Below are 15,542 nucleotides of genomic sequence, written 5' to 3' on the forward strand. Positions count from 1 at the left end.
TTCTGTGCAGCTGAAGATATTCAGTGATAGAATCTTATCTTCTTCTTCTTTGTTGATTTGTCATTTTTTGTAGACTTTGTTTCCTTCTTTTGCCACAGCAGGCCTCTCTGTCTTACGTCTTTTGAAAGAGGCTTTGTTTCTTTCTCTTGTACGGCAGTGGGGAAGCTGTGGTGCAGAGGAGAACCTCTCACCGGAAAATGGCAGGTTTGATTCCCACCTTGTGTCCAATTGTCCTTGGGCAAGACACTATGCCCCACATTGCTCCAGGTGGTTATAGGTTGACACCATCAGTGTGTGAATGTGTGTGCTTGGGTGAATGGGACTGTGACTGTAAAGCGGTCTGGGCCTTAAAGCAAAGGGGGTAAAGTGCTGAATAAGTCTACCCCATCTACCTTTTTATCATTTACTTATCTTCTGAAACAGTAAAAGCTACCAAGTGTCTTGTTTCATTTAGAAGTTTTTGAGGAATTATCTTAGAACCGAATCCTTTATTGTGCCTGAATCTGCCTGAATTAAAAAAGATTTTTTTGAGGAAAATCAACTGAATTGAGCTTTAAACAGTTTATGTTTATTTCTTTAAAGGTTTCTGTAGATCCTTGATGAAAATGGGATTGTGGCATGGGAGTGGCAGTCGTTTTTTGGAAATTTCCTAATGAGCTTCTTACCTTTTAACTTTGACCCAAGTTGTGGTTGGGTTGAGTTGACAATAAATCTAATGTAGCTGCTGTTTTCCGATGAGACTAAACTGTTTTAAAAATGGTACTTGCATTCTAAAAAATGTGAAATATCTGTTTTGTTCTTAGACTTATGGCTTAATGTTTACAAAGTTGTTTTGGAAATGTTAACTGAGGGTTACGGTAATGGACCATTGGTTTTACAACTTTCAAAAACAAACTAGCAACACAAAAGAAACTTTTTAAAAATACTGAGAAATACAGTTGAATCAACTAAACTTTCTGATAGAATTGTTGTGTAGAGTGTGAAACAATGTAGTCTTTGTGCTGTAATTGTTGGAACGTGGAGCTTTAGTCTGTCTCCAATACATTAAAAAGGCAGTAAGACACTTCAAAAAAGAACCTTCAAAAACAGTAATTTTCCACAGGAAGAACAAAAATTACCATGGAAAGAAAGAAAAAAAACAAAAACAATTAGTCAGTCCATCATGGCATTTGAAAATCAGAAAAACACAAAAGATGCATCAAATGACCTGCTCTCCGGATGAAACTTTGAAAAATGTAAAGCGGCGTGCGCTCACTTGTGTTTAGAGACGGTCTCTGAGTGTGTGTCTGCCGAACAGCGAGCCAAGAGAAAGAGTAACTGAGTGGGTGCTGTGTGTGTGAGCATGTGCGTCAGGCCGTCATGAATGGTGTGTTTGAGATGGAGCGCAGTGCAGAGTTCCTCAAGCTGGACCAAATTGGAAACAGAAAAACAAACATTCCCTAGGAACCCCCGCTCCCCACCTCCCTCAGTCATCTTCTTCTGCTGGTTAGTGGCGCGGTCCAACCTGTCTGGGACAATGTAACGGTCTATAGTCAGAGCAGACCACACACGCTCAGGGATGGTGTGTGTGTGTGTGTGTGTGTGTGTGGGGGGGGGGGGGGGGGGGGCTGAGGGGAGAGTTTCAGCTACAATGACAGTTAAAAAAGCAAACAGAAGAAGCATTTGAAAATGACAGAACGCTCAGCAATGGATTGATGATGGGGAGGAGGGAAAATCAAGACGGTTCAATGTTGATGGGCTTTAAATGTGAAAACGGGGACTGTATTAAGGAGAAAGTAAAAAATAACTTCATTTTGGATTTTATTACTTAAGGAAATGGAATAAAAACAAGCTGGTAAGGATGGAGATTGAGTAAATAAGTCAATTGGGAAAATGTCATATAGGTACACTAAGACTTTCTAAAACTCTTCTGTCTTTGTTCTTTTTCTGTTTTGTTAATGAGAGAAAAAAATGTTGTTTTCCAGTTTTCCCTCTGCTTTCCATCACGGTTGGAAAAAATAAAAACGTCCTTCAACTTTTAATTGCTAATACCAAGATGTGGCCAGTCCTAAAACAACGGGAAGTGAGTCTGTGTGCTTGCAGGTTAGCTTCACGTCTGGCGGATTTCAGCATGAGGTGCACTTTTTGAGCCGCGTTTTCGCTCCTTACCGGTTGACATTTGCCATTCTCAGAACGAGGGGTTTCAAAATGACTCATCTTCAGTAATGACTCATACTGTCCTAAACATTTCATGCCAGCAAACTTTTGAAAACTGTTTCACTTTCTTCTCTTTTGGTGTGTTCATTTGGTTAGCGTGGAGCTGCGTTTGAACGTCCAGATTACAGGTGAACCACTCATTAGGAATAAGAACGTCTAACTCTGGACTTTTATCGTCGCTTAATACATGTATGTAAACGTCAAACAGTGGTCTATCCTCTGAGAATATTTGATTCACTGACACACACACACACACCTACATGCACACACATTGGTCAGCCTGTGGAAACTGGCTGAAGATAAATACAGACTCAGATTTAGATTTGCGGTAAAAGGCAGAGCGAGGCCGTACAGATGGAAAGAAGAACGATTGGCACAGAGAGAGAGGGTGGTACAGACCCAGAGGGTGGAGTGATATTTGCGGTTGGGGCAACAAAAGGGGGAACTGAGAATTGAAGACCTAATGCTAAAGTTACAAAATAAAGGAAATATTGTTGCCAACGGTCGCTGCTGCTGGAAGCTTGAAATGGAAATGCTTAAATATTACTTACTGATTGCTGCATTGTTGTGATTTGTTGAGCATTCAAACATTTCGGCAGCTAGACTCTCCTGAAGTTGAATAAAGTAGCGTATTTTTATGCTATTTTTCTTCACTGTCAGCGGAAAAATATTAATCTGGACTATACCAACTGTTCCTGGCTCAGTCCCTTGACACAGATGAAGTGAATTATTGGAATTCATCAAACAAGGAATACAGTTTACATTTTTCAACCCTCTTATATTTATTCTTTCTTTTCTGTTCCTTGCTATAGCTTAAGAAAATTCTAGTGTATTGCGTGTTTGTGATTTTCATACTATGCCATTACCTCATTTATCGCAGGGTTACATACTAAAAAACCCCACCATAGGTGAAAGTATGATTACAGACGTTTTAAGGCTGTAAAACCTGTCACTACAGCCATTATACACTTTTCTCAGACAGACATGAACATTTTCCCACTTTTAGTTCTTGTTTGAATTCTCAAAGGTCAAACATACCTTATAGAACGAAACAAAGATCTGATTGCAGATCAAGGATTTGTGTAAATGTGGCAAACTGAACTCATTCTGTACAGCAGACACAACACTGAGGAGATTGACAAAAAAACCAGCAAAATTGCACTGGATAAAATCCACATAGCAGAAAATAGTTCAATAAATTATAGGTAATCTTGGTGCTCAGAGAATGTCTTAAAACTTATGTCTTTGATTTGTTTCAGTTTCTTAAGTCAAATTTAAAAAATGTGGAGTAAATATGATGTATTGAAAAGACTGAGAAGATTGTGCTCTTACTTTTTCCTCTCTTCCTCCTTTTCCAGGTTGTTGACGACTGTAAAGACTGATGTAAACCAGAGTTGGGAGAAAAAGAAGTTAGAGGACAGCACGAGACCCACTTCACTTCAATTTGGATCTACAACACATTTGATCAAATGCAAAGCTGTAATGCTGGTTAGCTGGACAACATGCAACAGTCCCAAAGCAATGCTGCTTGAGGTTTTAAAACTCCAAGGAAAAGGCTGCTGAACATTTTTTTTGGGGGCCTGGTGTTCAGGGACCCATGAGGAGTTGACCTGAGGACGTAAAGGGATAGTAGTTCAGATCTGTCATCTGATTTCTGCTTTCCATTGCATCACTGTGGAGTACAGAGAAACGCTAGCTGACCTGTGCCCCTGGAGCAACTGTTAAGCTACCAGGTTGCCTCGAGCTGCTTTACCAGAGCTGATGCCAAAGCTAGAAGTCTGCCATGGTGTTTTTATAACCTGATGACAAGACAAGGTAGGACAAATATGTTTTTAAATATTTCCCATTTAACCCTTTAAAATGGTGAAAATATGACCATTGCTTGTATTTTAATTACATTTAAAATAAATTAGTTAATATAAAATATATATACGGTAATATACACAAAAGAACAAATAATCAAGATTTCAAAAAAGAGTTTTTTTTTAAATTCATTTTTATTTTTACATTTTAGCAATTGGACAAAAACTGAAAAAGGTTGTCATGTATGCAAGAAGCAGTGAACCATCACCACTGCTTTCACAGTTACTGGGAATTGTCCTCACCTACAAAAAAATATATATATTTTTTTAAAAACACTTTTCTGTAGAACAATTGAAATACAACCAGACAATTCCTGCTCTGGTGCATTCCAGTTCAGCAAAGCTCTTTAGCAGAACTCATTAGTTCCTCACACTCAGGAAAAATTAGAGGTTGCTAGTTGGTCAATTGGTCTGCAATGATTAAACGTTTAACCAACTATGCTAGTAATTGTTACCATAAGTATGATATTAACTAAGCTTTTTTGGAAGATATACTTGCTATACTTTTTCCTAACTACTTTAGATTGTTGAATAATTATGAACTACCAAAGGATTTTATGAGTGTTAATATCGTCAGAACTTAGGTTTGCATCTTAAAAATACCTGAAGTGAGGATTCTGTGATTTCTTTTGCTACAGGTTTATGTACGCAAACATACTATTATGTAGGTGTGAGTGGAAAGTTGCAGGTGGTTTGTGGTGTTGAATGCATTATGACTCTAGTTGTTTTTTTTACTCCTACGTTGCATTTGCTAACCAGAAATATTTGTTTTAATAATTGTTTTCTTTTGTTGAAAACACACAAAAAAATTCCATAATTTGGTGGAATTTTCTGAAATTCTTTCAACATTATTAGACGTTATTAGATCGACTATGATATGAATCTATTGTAAATTATTTATAGATTTGTGCTGCTTTTGTTATGCTAATTAAATTGGACACTAAATAAAAAGCTAAAAAAAATCAGAGACAGCTTACCCTTTTTTTTGTAGTCCTACATATTTTTGCATAAATATTTGACAAAATAACATTTTAACTTTAAAAGCTTTGTTATTTGTTTATGTCCACGTCGTGTGGTATTCTGATGGGTACTTTAATGAAAACCTCTTGATTGAGCTTTATTATTTTTATGATAATGACAATATTTTTATGAATTCATAGATCAAAACATTGTCATTAGAAAAAAAACTGCTGATAAATTTTTTTTTTTTAATTTGAATTTGTGCACGTGTGTGTCACATGCTTATAATGTCATTATTGTTCGTACTTATTTACTTTGTATTATACTGCTACACACAAGCAAAACCAATCCATTATCTATTAGAAGTGCATTGTTGCTTCAGCCCACAAAGAAGTTTTCTTATTTGTGGATTCATTCTGGTTGTGCTCATCGATGTCAAAGCGATTTTTGAGAGGGTGCTCCGTCAAAATGTTTGCGTGGGTGTTATTGTGAATGTGCTTACTATTGTGTGGTCATGTCAGAATTGTTAGGCCAGCACAGTGAATAGCACATTTATTGTAATCGCGATATCAAGTTGTGCAATATGCATTTTGCAAAAGTCGGCAAAAATTGCAATAAATGGTTTTCTTAAATGTGCCAAAGCAATCTTATGGCAGTTTAAAGTATTTAACCAATCATAGAAATCCATTTATGCAATGGAGCATTCAGATGGACGCCTTCACGTTGTTGACCAATCGGATGGAGCGTCTTAATGTTAGATGTTTCCTTCCATGTCGATGAGGGTCATTTGGAGATATCATTTCCGGTATAATGATTTTTATTTAAATTAAACTGTTGCAGTCAAATGGGATTTTTTTTGGGGTTGTTTTGTTATTTGTTCACATACCGCATATCGCATATCGCAACCCACGATAGTTGAAATATGCAATGTAGACGTGTTTAAGAATATTATAGATGTTTTAAGGTCGGAAGACCCCTCACAACACAATTTATATACTTTTTAAAGACAGGCATTAACATTCTCTCATGTTTAATCGCTCTCAAAGTTTAAACCTTTGCAGAAAAATAACTCCATTATTGTCCAGATTTGTCAACTATTGAAAATGTATGTAAATTTGGCAAGCTGAGCGCATTCTGAGGAGTGTTCATCTCCTTCAAAAACCTTGTGTCCTTTCAAAGCCATAAACATCTGCATACTTTCAAATTTCAGCAGGGGTTAAGCTATTTCAGTTAAACCCAGTTTTTTAGAATATCTTGTGGTTTTTATGCAAATACAGTTTAAGTTGAATGAAAATTTCCGATCATTTTTACTGGAAGTCAATTGAGTGGAATATTCGAGAGCTAGAGTGGTGACATAAAAAAAGGTGTTGTTTTTTCAAAACTGCCGTAACTCCAACAGTCACAGAATCATGTTTTTTTCTTCTTCCAGGAAAATGTAGCAATACGCTTCTAGTTTAATCAAATCCCATTCTCAAAGTTGGTGCAAATACTTTCCCCCCCTAGCGCCCCAAATCGGAGACAAACTTTGCTCATCTCACGTATACCTTGGCATTTAAAATCAGTTGCCTTTTTTACATCCCAAGTGTGTTCTTTAACTTGTGATTGTGAGAACATACTTCCATCGAGAGACATGACGCTAGCACAAATTATTGACTAAACAGTTGGGATTATAACATGACTAAATTTGTTTTTAATAGATGTAATAGGAATCAAGATATGAACATTTGTTTGAAAGGATGGAAAACTGCCACTGAGCCATTGGTTTGTTTGGGATTCTGTCTGCAGGTATGCATGTTGCATGTAAGATCTAGTTTGGGATAGGCAGATGTGGGTGTGTTTGCTTTTTTGTTTAATATGCCCCCAAACTTGTGTTGGAGCCAAGTGAACAAGTGTTAACAAGCTCTTTGCAGACTGTATTTATTTAGTCCATATGCTGGTGATCTATTCAGCTGTGTACTGCCTCTGGTCTGTCTGAAAGAAAAATCCCCATGCTGATGCAGCCTTGTGTGAGGTACAGAAACTTCTGCTAAGTCAGCTGCTGGGTCTGCTTATCCAGATGAAATAGTGTGCTGTGGTAGTTTTTTTCTGTATACTTCTAGGGCATATTTCTCTAATATTAAACAACTTTTGCCCAATATTAGTCATTTGACAGATTAAACTCGACATGCACTTTTTACACAGTGAATTATACCCTTTAATCTGCACGTTTTTCAACTGTTGTCTGTATATTTTTCAAGTGTTGTCAGTGGCTTTCATATACTTAAAGAAAAAAAGATGAGTTATAATTTTAAAGCAAAGAAAACAAATGTAAAAATAGACAAAAGCTCAAGCTGCTGCTGTTGGGGCCATCAGGCCAACAGAACCAGAACCGCTATGCAAAACTGGGTTAACACTTTAGAAAGCGATGAGGCCATGTGGCTAATGGAGCACCAAGCAGCCACTACAGGGGTTGACCCGTACGAGTGCAGGGTTTTGGGTGGAGGGTTGTGGACAGGAGTCACAGGATCTTAAGGGGAGCGCAGGTGTGTCTTGCAGTCCTATTGAAGGTTGTACGGCCACCTAAGAGTATGTCATGAAAATGGAACATACCATTGTCATGCGTGTTTTAATTGTATTGTGATGCATTTGTAAGTTGCACCTACTTATGATGTACGGGTGATGCTGTCGTATGGTGCCCTTATTGCACTTTTTAGTCATTAGTAAGGTATGAGTACTGGCTCCTTGCTCACCATGCACAAGATCTGCACGCACTGGGGGTGCAAGTGATACGCAAGCGTCCATAGGATGCCCCGAGAATGCCCACACAAACAACTTTCTAATTTCCTCATTTCTAATGGTTAGACTGCATGTAAAGGGCGTGCAGGGAGTGAGCAGTTATCACTTAAACAGCACTAACAGGCCTCTTGCAATGGATTTGGGGGTGTGTGAAAAAAAGAAAAATCCATGCGACACGCCTGCGTCTCACCTACTTCCACCTGACTTACCCATACGTGTTGTTTAAGTGTTCAATACGACCTGTCGCCGCAGGCTCACAGAGTGAAAAAAGCTCGTAGTTGGATCTCGGGATCGAGCTGGCGGTCCACCGAAAGGCGAGCTACCGCCTGTCCCAGCCCCTGCCTCTCGGCGCCCCCTTGATGCTCTAAGCTGAGTGTCCCGCGGGGTCCGAAGCGTTTACTTTGAAAAAATTAGTGTTCAAAGCAGGCCCGGTCACCTAGTGGGCTGTGACTGAGGGCCATGTACGGGTTTGGCCGTTATTCCCCTGCTGACAGCCCAAAAGGGCAGTTGTAACTAAGGCCTATAGCTTCCAGCTTGCCTGGGAGCAGCAGAAGAACCTATACAGAACAACACAAATGGAGTGACTGGGATGTGGCAAATTATTCCAACTGCCCCCCCCAAATCCAGGTGTCCGACTAATGACAAGTCTGACCAAGTCAATCAACACACAGTATTGCAGTAAGTTTAACGGTAGACTACTATGTTGGTTTAATTGTGTTTCCTATGACTATTTATGGAACAATGATGGCACAAAATATTAACTGGAAAATGAAGTGTTGTAAAAGTGAAAATAACAGTCATTTGCTCAATGCCTCTTGGTATATATGCGTTTATGTAGTTAGCGCACTTTTCATCAAGGCTTTAGTTGTGTTTGTATAGTTTTGTAAAAACACAATTTTACTTCTTAGGGGTGGGAAAATTGTTGCTTTAGAATTAATCTTTGCTTAAGATTTTGACGACACAGGGAATGTTTGGACCATTCTGCGCTTTGTATTTTGGATGTCTATCTTTCTGCAACTTGCAATGTATTTTTCTAATTTTATGCTGAACATGAATGTCCTTAAGTCCTTTTAAATAGTTTTTTCTTGACACAAAGCCAATGGATCTCTAACATCCACAACATGATGCTGTTTTTTCCCAAAGCACAAAAAAGAACCAAGACAGCCGTCTTTTCTAAAGCCATTTTAAAAGCCAGGTAAATTCAAGGTACGGTACTTGAAAAACAGTACGTCCCATGCTGCAAAATGTCATTAATCATCTAACAATTACTGATCCAAAGTGAAGTGGATTGTGAATTTTAGTTAAGTACTTCATGCGAAAGGAGAGCGCCACCGTTTTCATTTTTTATCAGGACATCATCAGGATCTCATATAATTAGGAAGAAAATTTGCCCATTTGTATTTTAGACAGTTATTTTAAAACTGAGACTTAATGTAAGGGTATTAAAGTATGCTGGATCAAAGTTTTAATGTCTCTTTGTTTTCATTCCTATACAACCTTTGCCCTGCTTGACTCCTGAAATCTACTACCATGTTAAATATTTCAACAAGTATCTGCTGTTTTTTATTGCAAAAGCATACTTTTGAAGTGTTTTGGGGACTTTTGTTTTGCTATGTTAAACTGAATGTTATAAAGCTGTTGAAAGGGGGCTAAATTAGTTGTATCATTTAAACTGTTTTGGAACTAAAAAATCAAACTTTTTATTGACTGGCATCAGAAAAATAAACGCACACCAAAAAAACGCACAAATGATTTACTTTTGCAAAAAGTTCCAGAGCCTGAATCTGTCGGCAGCTCAACTCTACCCCAGGGGATAGGTCTAATGTGGAGAAAACTATTTTGCACTCCCAGGTGTGTGACAACTCATAGGATTTTGACTTTCACGTTGACTTGCTATACGTAAAAAAATAAAATGTGGTCTTGCTGTCCTTTTTTTTTGTTAAAGTTTTTGATTCAGATAAGGACTGCAGAGAAGCTGTTCTTCAAATAAATTATGTTTCTTTTTTTGTAGAGGAAGCCTATTTTCCAAACAAACATTCATTGTACAGTTTGCATTTTGTTGTATATTTTCTGGTCCAGATGACTAGAAAATATACAACAAAGTGTAAGGGGGAGTTTTTATGTCTGTGTGATCAGGCAGTATTGTTGCTGTTCTGAAAAATAAAAATAAAATGTGGAGAAACCTTTTCCTTTTTTACCCCTTTATGTGTGTTTGACTGGTTTAATTACACTTCTAAATTTGTCTCCTGTCTCAGATACTTGTGATCAAACACACGTTTCACAAAAGGAATATTGAATAAAATTTAGTCTCTTCAGAAACCAGGATACAAAAAGGAGGTTGGAGAAAAAACTGAAAAAAAAAGCTTCTCTGTGAAAACAATTGGTAAGGAACTAAAGAAAGATGCTTCTTAATGGATAACAAATACTGAAACTGGTTTCAGAAACTGGTAAGAGGCATGGAAATCAAATTCTGAATTTAACTGCAGGGCACATTTAAAGAGAAGTCTGTTTTCTCTTCGCAAATTTACTTTTTCCTCATTTACATTGTGCTTATTTAAGAATTTACCCAGACGTTTACAATTTTGCAGTCATGACCACTTTCACTGAAAAGTCTGTGTAATCTGTAGTATGTGCTAGTTTCAGGCGTCTGCGTTCAAAACTTTTGTGTCCACGCGTTATTATGAATGCTTCTACAACCGTTTTCTGGCTCCATGGTCAAAACGTGAGGCCATTAAACGTGTGTTGAAAGTTAAACCAGGTTGAACTTTGACCAACCAGGAACTCTGATGTGGTAGCGACGTCTCTTTTTATTTACGGAAGTGCCAACCGTTTGACAATTGATTGCGGTGGAGAAATGAATTATTGCAGTTTGTGCCCAGCCAGAATTCTATGCTACCAAGTCTATCCTATGTTGGAATAGAGCTGTGCAAGAAAAAGCCTGGAGCAAGATTTGCGAGATTTGCACCAAGCCTCATTCACTTGAAGATGGCAGACATGCGCAAGTAAACAGTAGCAAACGAAAAAGGAGAATCTCCTCCCTGCTTGTCCAGTGTGAACACAAGATGCTAAATGGGTGTTCTACTGTGATTTAGATGGCTGTAAAACACAAGTCTTGTTGCCATTATAGCTTAAATTTGTATTTTTTTTTAGAATATTTTCCTTTAAATTAATCTGAGCTACAAGCACAGTTAAGTTATGAAACATTTATAAGGGTCCGAAAACCCTCAGAGATGCTCTTTCTGGTTCCGTACAAGAAACTACCAGGGAGGCCAAGGCTCCAAAGTGGCATTCCAACTGACAATTCCACTGGGATCTGATTTTAAGTATGCATTATGAACCCCTGATCCAAAAAGGCCTTCCTGCCATGTTTTTATAGTATATTGAAGTTTGTGGTCCTGCATGTCAAATTCTGTTCCACAGTAGAAAAGGGTTTGGGTTTTCCAAAGTCATCTTTAGGTGGTGCTGTACAGGTTAGATTTGCATTCTACTCTTCTGGAATATTAGGAGGAATTAGACCGAGGAAAATAACTAGCCTTACTAATGGATAAACGCCACAGAATGCTTAATACTAAGCTTCTTTGTGTGTATGAGTGGGTTTGCGTGTGCATGTGGTAATCTCCATAGCAGGTTATTCGCTATTAGTACACTACTGAACAAGGGGGCAATTCATTCGGCAGCTATAACTGTCTGGTGTGTGTGTGTGAGGGTGGGGGTTGTGGGGTGTCAGAGTGAGGGAGGGAGAAATTATGTGGGGAACTGTTTAGCAGCTTTCTGTGTGTAGACTGTGTGTTGTTTTTAGAGAATTGTTTCCGTAAGTCTTTCTGGACCATATGGTTAAATGTGGAAAATGGCCCCTTTAAGGGTCTGTATGTATGGGAACATGTACGTTTCAGAGTGTGTGTGTGTGTGCATGCAGTCTGGACTGTCCAGAGTGAAGCTGTACAAACAGAAACGCTTGCGAACAGAAAAAAACCCCAACATCATAGGGGTCTTGATGTCAGTGATATCTTTCAGCCCGTCTCGTTTGTGCTGACACAAGTATGTGCACTTCTTTGTCATCTTTTTATCGGTTTATTTCATTCTGATCTTTGAAGATTTTTCCTCTTCTCTAGTCAGATTTGTATTGTATCAGTTGTACACAATAAAATAGGATACTTTAACTTTGTTACTTTCATTTTTTCCCCTTTATTTGTCGTAAGTTGCTGTTGAAAATGTTTAATCACGTTATCAATTTGAATGAATCTCCATCAACTGGATTGTGTATTTCATTCATTAATCTGTTATCTTTCACTTATTTTGGCTAACTTGCACTAATCTCTGAATTGTGGAATCATCGTATGAAGTTAAAAAGCTTAGCAACATCCATGCGCAAATACAAAAGTGCAGAGTTGTGTACTGGAGCATTTTTTGTCCAAGCTAGCTTGTTCAGTGTTCCATTGCTATATCACATTGTACCTAGTTGTTTTGTAAATTTTTGCACTGCAATTCTGCATGATTCTTGATCTTGTCAATCAATATCCTCCAATGCTGTTTTTTCTGTACAGAATGCTTTCAGCTTGATAAATCTACATAAATAATTGAACGAGATAACCTACCATATTTTCCGGATTAAAAGCCGCTACTTTTGTCACTCGCTTTCAACCCTGCGGCTTATTCAATGATGCGGCTAATTTATCCATTTTTGTCCTTTTTTTTAAATGCATTTTTTCAAACGGCCGCTAGGGGCGCTCATGCAGAAATGGTAAGAGTGAGACATGGGGGGATATGAGTTGAGGAAGATGCAAGTTTAATGTAAATTCCTGCTTTGTGAATGAATAGCACGAACAGACCCTCATCGTGGAAAATGCAAGAAGAAATGCACATGACGCAGCTTTGAAGTTAAAAGCAATCGTTAAAAGCAGTGTGAAAAAATCCACCATCACCACCGGGTTTGGAAAAGCCGGTCTGCTGCTTGATGGAGAGGACAGAGCAAGCTCAGGAGAGAATTTACCTCAGAGTGACACTGACAACGACAACGAAGGAGAGACTGAGAGAGAGCGTGGCGAAGAATATTTGACCCTATTCCAATCCCACACTGAGGAGGAAGACTTCCATGGTTTCAGTGCACAGGAGGAAGATGAAGAAAGCTCTGTGACTTTTTTCTTTCTCTCTCTGTGACTTTTACTGGTATGTTGTTTAACCAGCCCCGTTAGTGCTCTTACTACCATATTGCTGCTGTGTTGCTGCCACGTCACAGGCACTGTTCGGAATAGAGCTGTGACGGTGTGGGATTTTTGATCACCGTGGGGATGAAGCAGCAGGAGTTGCGGTGTCGTGGTTGAACCCTTCCAACACAAAATGCCCCAGTAGCCGCGTCCCAAATGAATACCGGTAGAAGTAATAATTACAACACAGCATTCTTTATTAACTAACAAATAACAGTAATAAGTAACTACTAACTAAGGAACTAACTATTTAGGTGTTGTAGAATGAGTTTTTGTCTGTGTGTGTCAGCGTGCTGCGTGTCTAGGAAGAAGGAGCGGGGAGCAGCGCAGAGTTAGTGAGAGCGCTCCCTCTTGCGCTGCACGAGCTCTCCCCGTGTCAGCACATACACATCCTCATTCTACAACACGTTTCAATGTGGGCACATGCGGCTTATAGACAGGTGGTAATGGGTGCGGCATATAATCAGGCGCACTCTATAGTCCAGAAATTACGGTATTTGTTTTCATTCCATAATACTGAACTCTTTTTTTTTTTAAACAAAGGTTTGAACTTTGAAAGAAGAGTCTGAAAATGTTCATGTCTGAGAAAAGTGTATGACATGTCTAGTGAGGGGTTTTACAGACATTAAACGTCTGTAATCCCTCATCACAGATTTCACCCAGCGTGGATTATTTTTAGGCTGTAACTACCTCAATAAATGACACTGTATAGTTGTTTTTTAAAAGATCCACACTATACCTGTATAGAATGACACTTATTTACGCTTATTTACAAATAGACATTGTTATAAAAAAGTTGTCACATTATTTGTAAGGTTGTTTTTTATTGTATTTTATCCAAATGCCATCGGTTATAAAAAAGAAACCAAAAAGACCACAATATTAGCCTAACCCTAACCGTAAAAATAAATAGGCCATTGTCATTATCTGAAATGCAGAATTCTAAGGTAGAGGCTGTTCGAACACATTTTATGTATTTTGTATACAACACAAGTTGTTAACATTGTGGAACTATGCTCTGATAAGCAGATTGGATTAAAAAGTTTGATATCTTCTGGCTTTTTAAAGTTGTAAGCAGCAGTTGATGCCCTAATGGATTTTACCTACTGGTAGCCTTTAGTCTAATCATTTCATTTCAGTCATTGAAAACTGATTGTTTGATACAAAAACATGTAGATGAAGGGGTTTACTTTTGCTTTATAAATTTGCAACCTACGTGGCAAAATGCCACAACAATGATATTCTCCATACCTTGAGATAAATGTATACCAATCCCTAGGTCGCTAGGATATGGATTTAATCTTATTTTATTCTTCAGAAACGGATGGAAAATGGTTCTTAGGCAGAGTATTGAGATGCTAAATTCCACCAAGCCTTATTAAAGACCGGAATCTGACTTGTGTCCTGTCTGCAGTCTTCTTGTTCTCCTGGTGTGAACTTGGCTTTAATCACTTCTTTTTTTTCCCTTTCTTGCTCTCTCTCTGGTATCTTGATATGGTCTGTGTTCTGCACTGACTTCTAAACATTTACATTTCTGCTTTCAAGTGCTGTTTATAAATGGTTCTTATCTGTTATCTAACACACACTGACACAGGGACAGACAGTGAATCAAACCTTTAGTTGTCCTGACAGGAACACTGTTACTATGTCCATAATAGGACAGGAGCAGAGAGGAACAAGAAGGCAAAAAGAGAAGAGTGCCACATAGACAGGAGGAGGAAGAGGCAGTTAATTTGCCACCAGATTTTTTTTGTGGTGAAGTGAGGTGTGGAGCTGTGGTTACTTTAGCTCCCAGGCTTTTTCGGTGATCTGCTTTTTCCCTTTCATGGGTTGTCCCTTTGTAGCTCAATGGCTCTCCAAAAGAATGCTTTCTATGCCTTGCTCAAGAGCACTTAAGTAAATCACAGAGGAGAAAACTTGATCTTTGGGTGAAAGGATATTCAAGTTTTGGATCAATCTACTGACCTTCCCTGTTAGCCTCAGCGTGTGCACATGATTGCATCCCCATCTTGATAAACACCTTGTAGATTTCCAGTGTGGAAAACCCCCTTGAGGACCAGGCACTCTGCCCACATCTTAGCTCAGTTGGGTGCAACAGACAAGATTTGGGCTGAACAATATTACTGAAAAATCTGAAATATGCTTGTGGTATTGGTATTTTTTTTTTTTTAATTCTTGATATTGTATCATTGTGAGATGCATTGTTTTTACTACATAATCCAGGAAAACTTTAAACTTTTAGAAACGTAAATCTTTTTGGTTTTTCTGTCTTACTGTTGTTTTTTTAGCGAATATTTACAAATCTTTTCTTTGGTTCCACTCTGCATGTATTACTTAGAAGACATTTGGGGGCAGAGAATGGATGACTAACCAAATAACCTAAATAATGTTGACCTTTTCCAATGCAATTAGCAGGTGATCTCATTTCAGTGATCTTAATTTCTATGAGCTGATAAGTCAATCAGTCGATAGAGAAATTTGGTTTGGCATTCTGCAATGAGATCCACATCATTCTCAAAGCTAGAGGTGTGTTGGCTCTTGTTTA

The 15,542-nt window shown here is 38.3% G+C and overlaps 1 protein-coding gene across 8 annotated transcripts in view; it reads left to right on the top strand.

Annotated features, from left to right (window-relative positions):
• trps1 (trichorhinophalangeal syndrome I) overlaps positions 1–15,542 on the top strand; it is a 130,732-nt gene that overhangs the window by 15,721 nt on the left and 99,469 nt on the right. For all 8 annotated transcript variants that reach the window (XM_011480778.4, XM_078954978.1, XM_078954980.1 and 5 more), the window contains exon 2: positions 3,555–4,011. In XM_011480778.4, coding sequence (XP_011479080.1) covers positions 3,999–4,011 — 13 coding nt within the window. In that variant the 5' untranslated portion in view covers positions 3,555–3,998. The remainder of the gene's footprint in view (positions 1–3,554; positions 4,012–15,542) is intronic.

This window comes from Oryzias latipes, chromosome 11 (genome assembly GCF_053564925.1).
Source record: "Oryzias latipes strain Hd-rR chromosome 11, Olatipes_Hd-rR_3.1".
NCBI lineage: Eukaryota > Metazoa > Chordata > Actinopteri > Beloniformes > Adrianichthyidae > Oryzias > Oryzias latipes.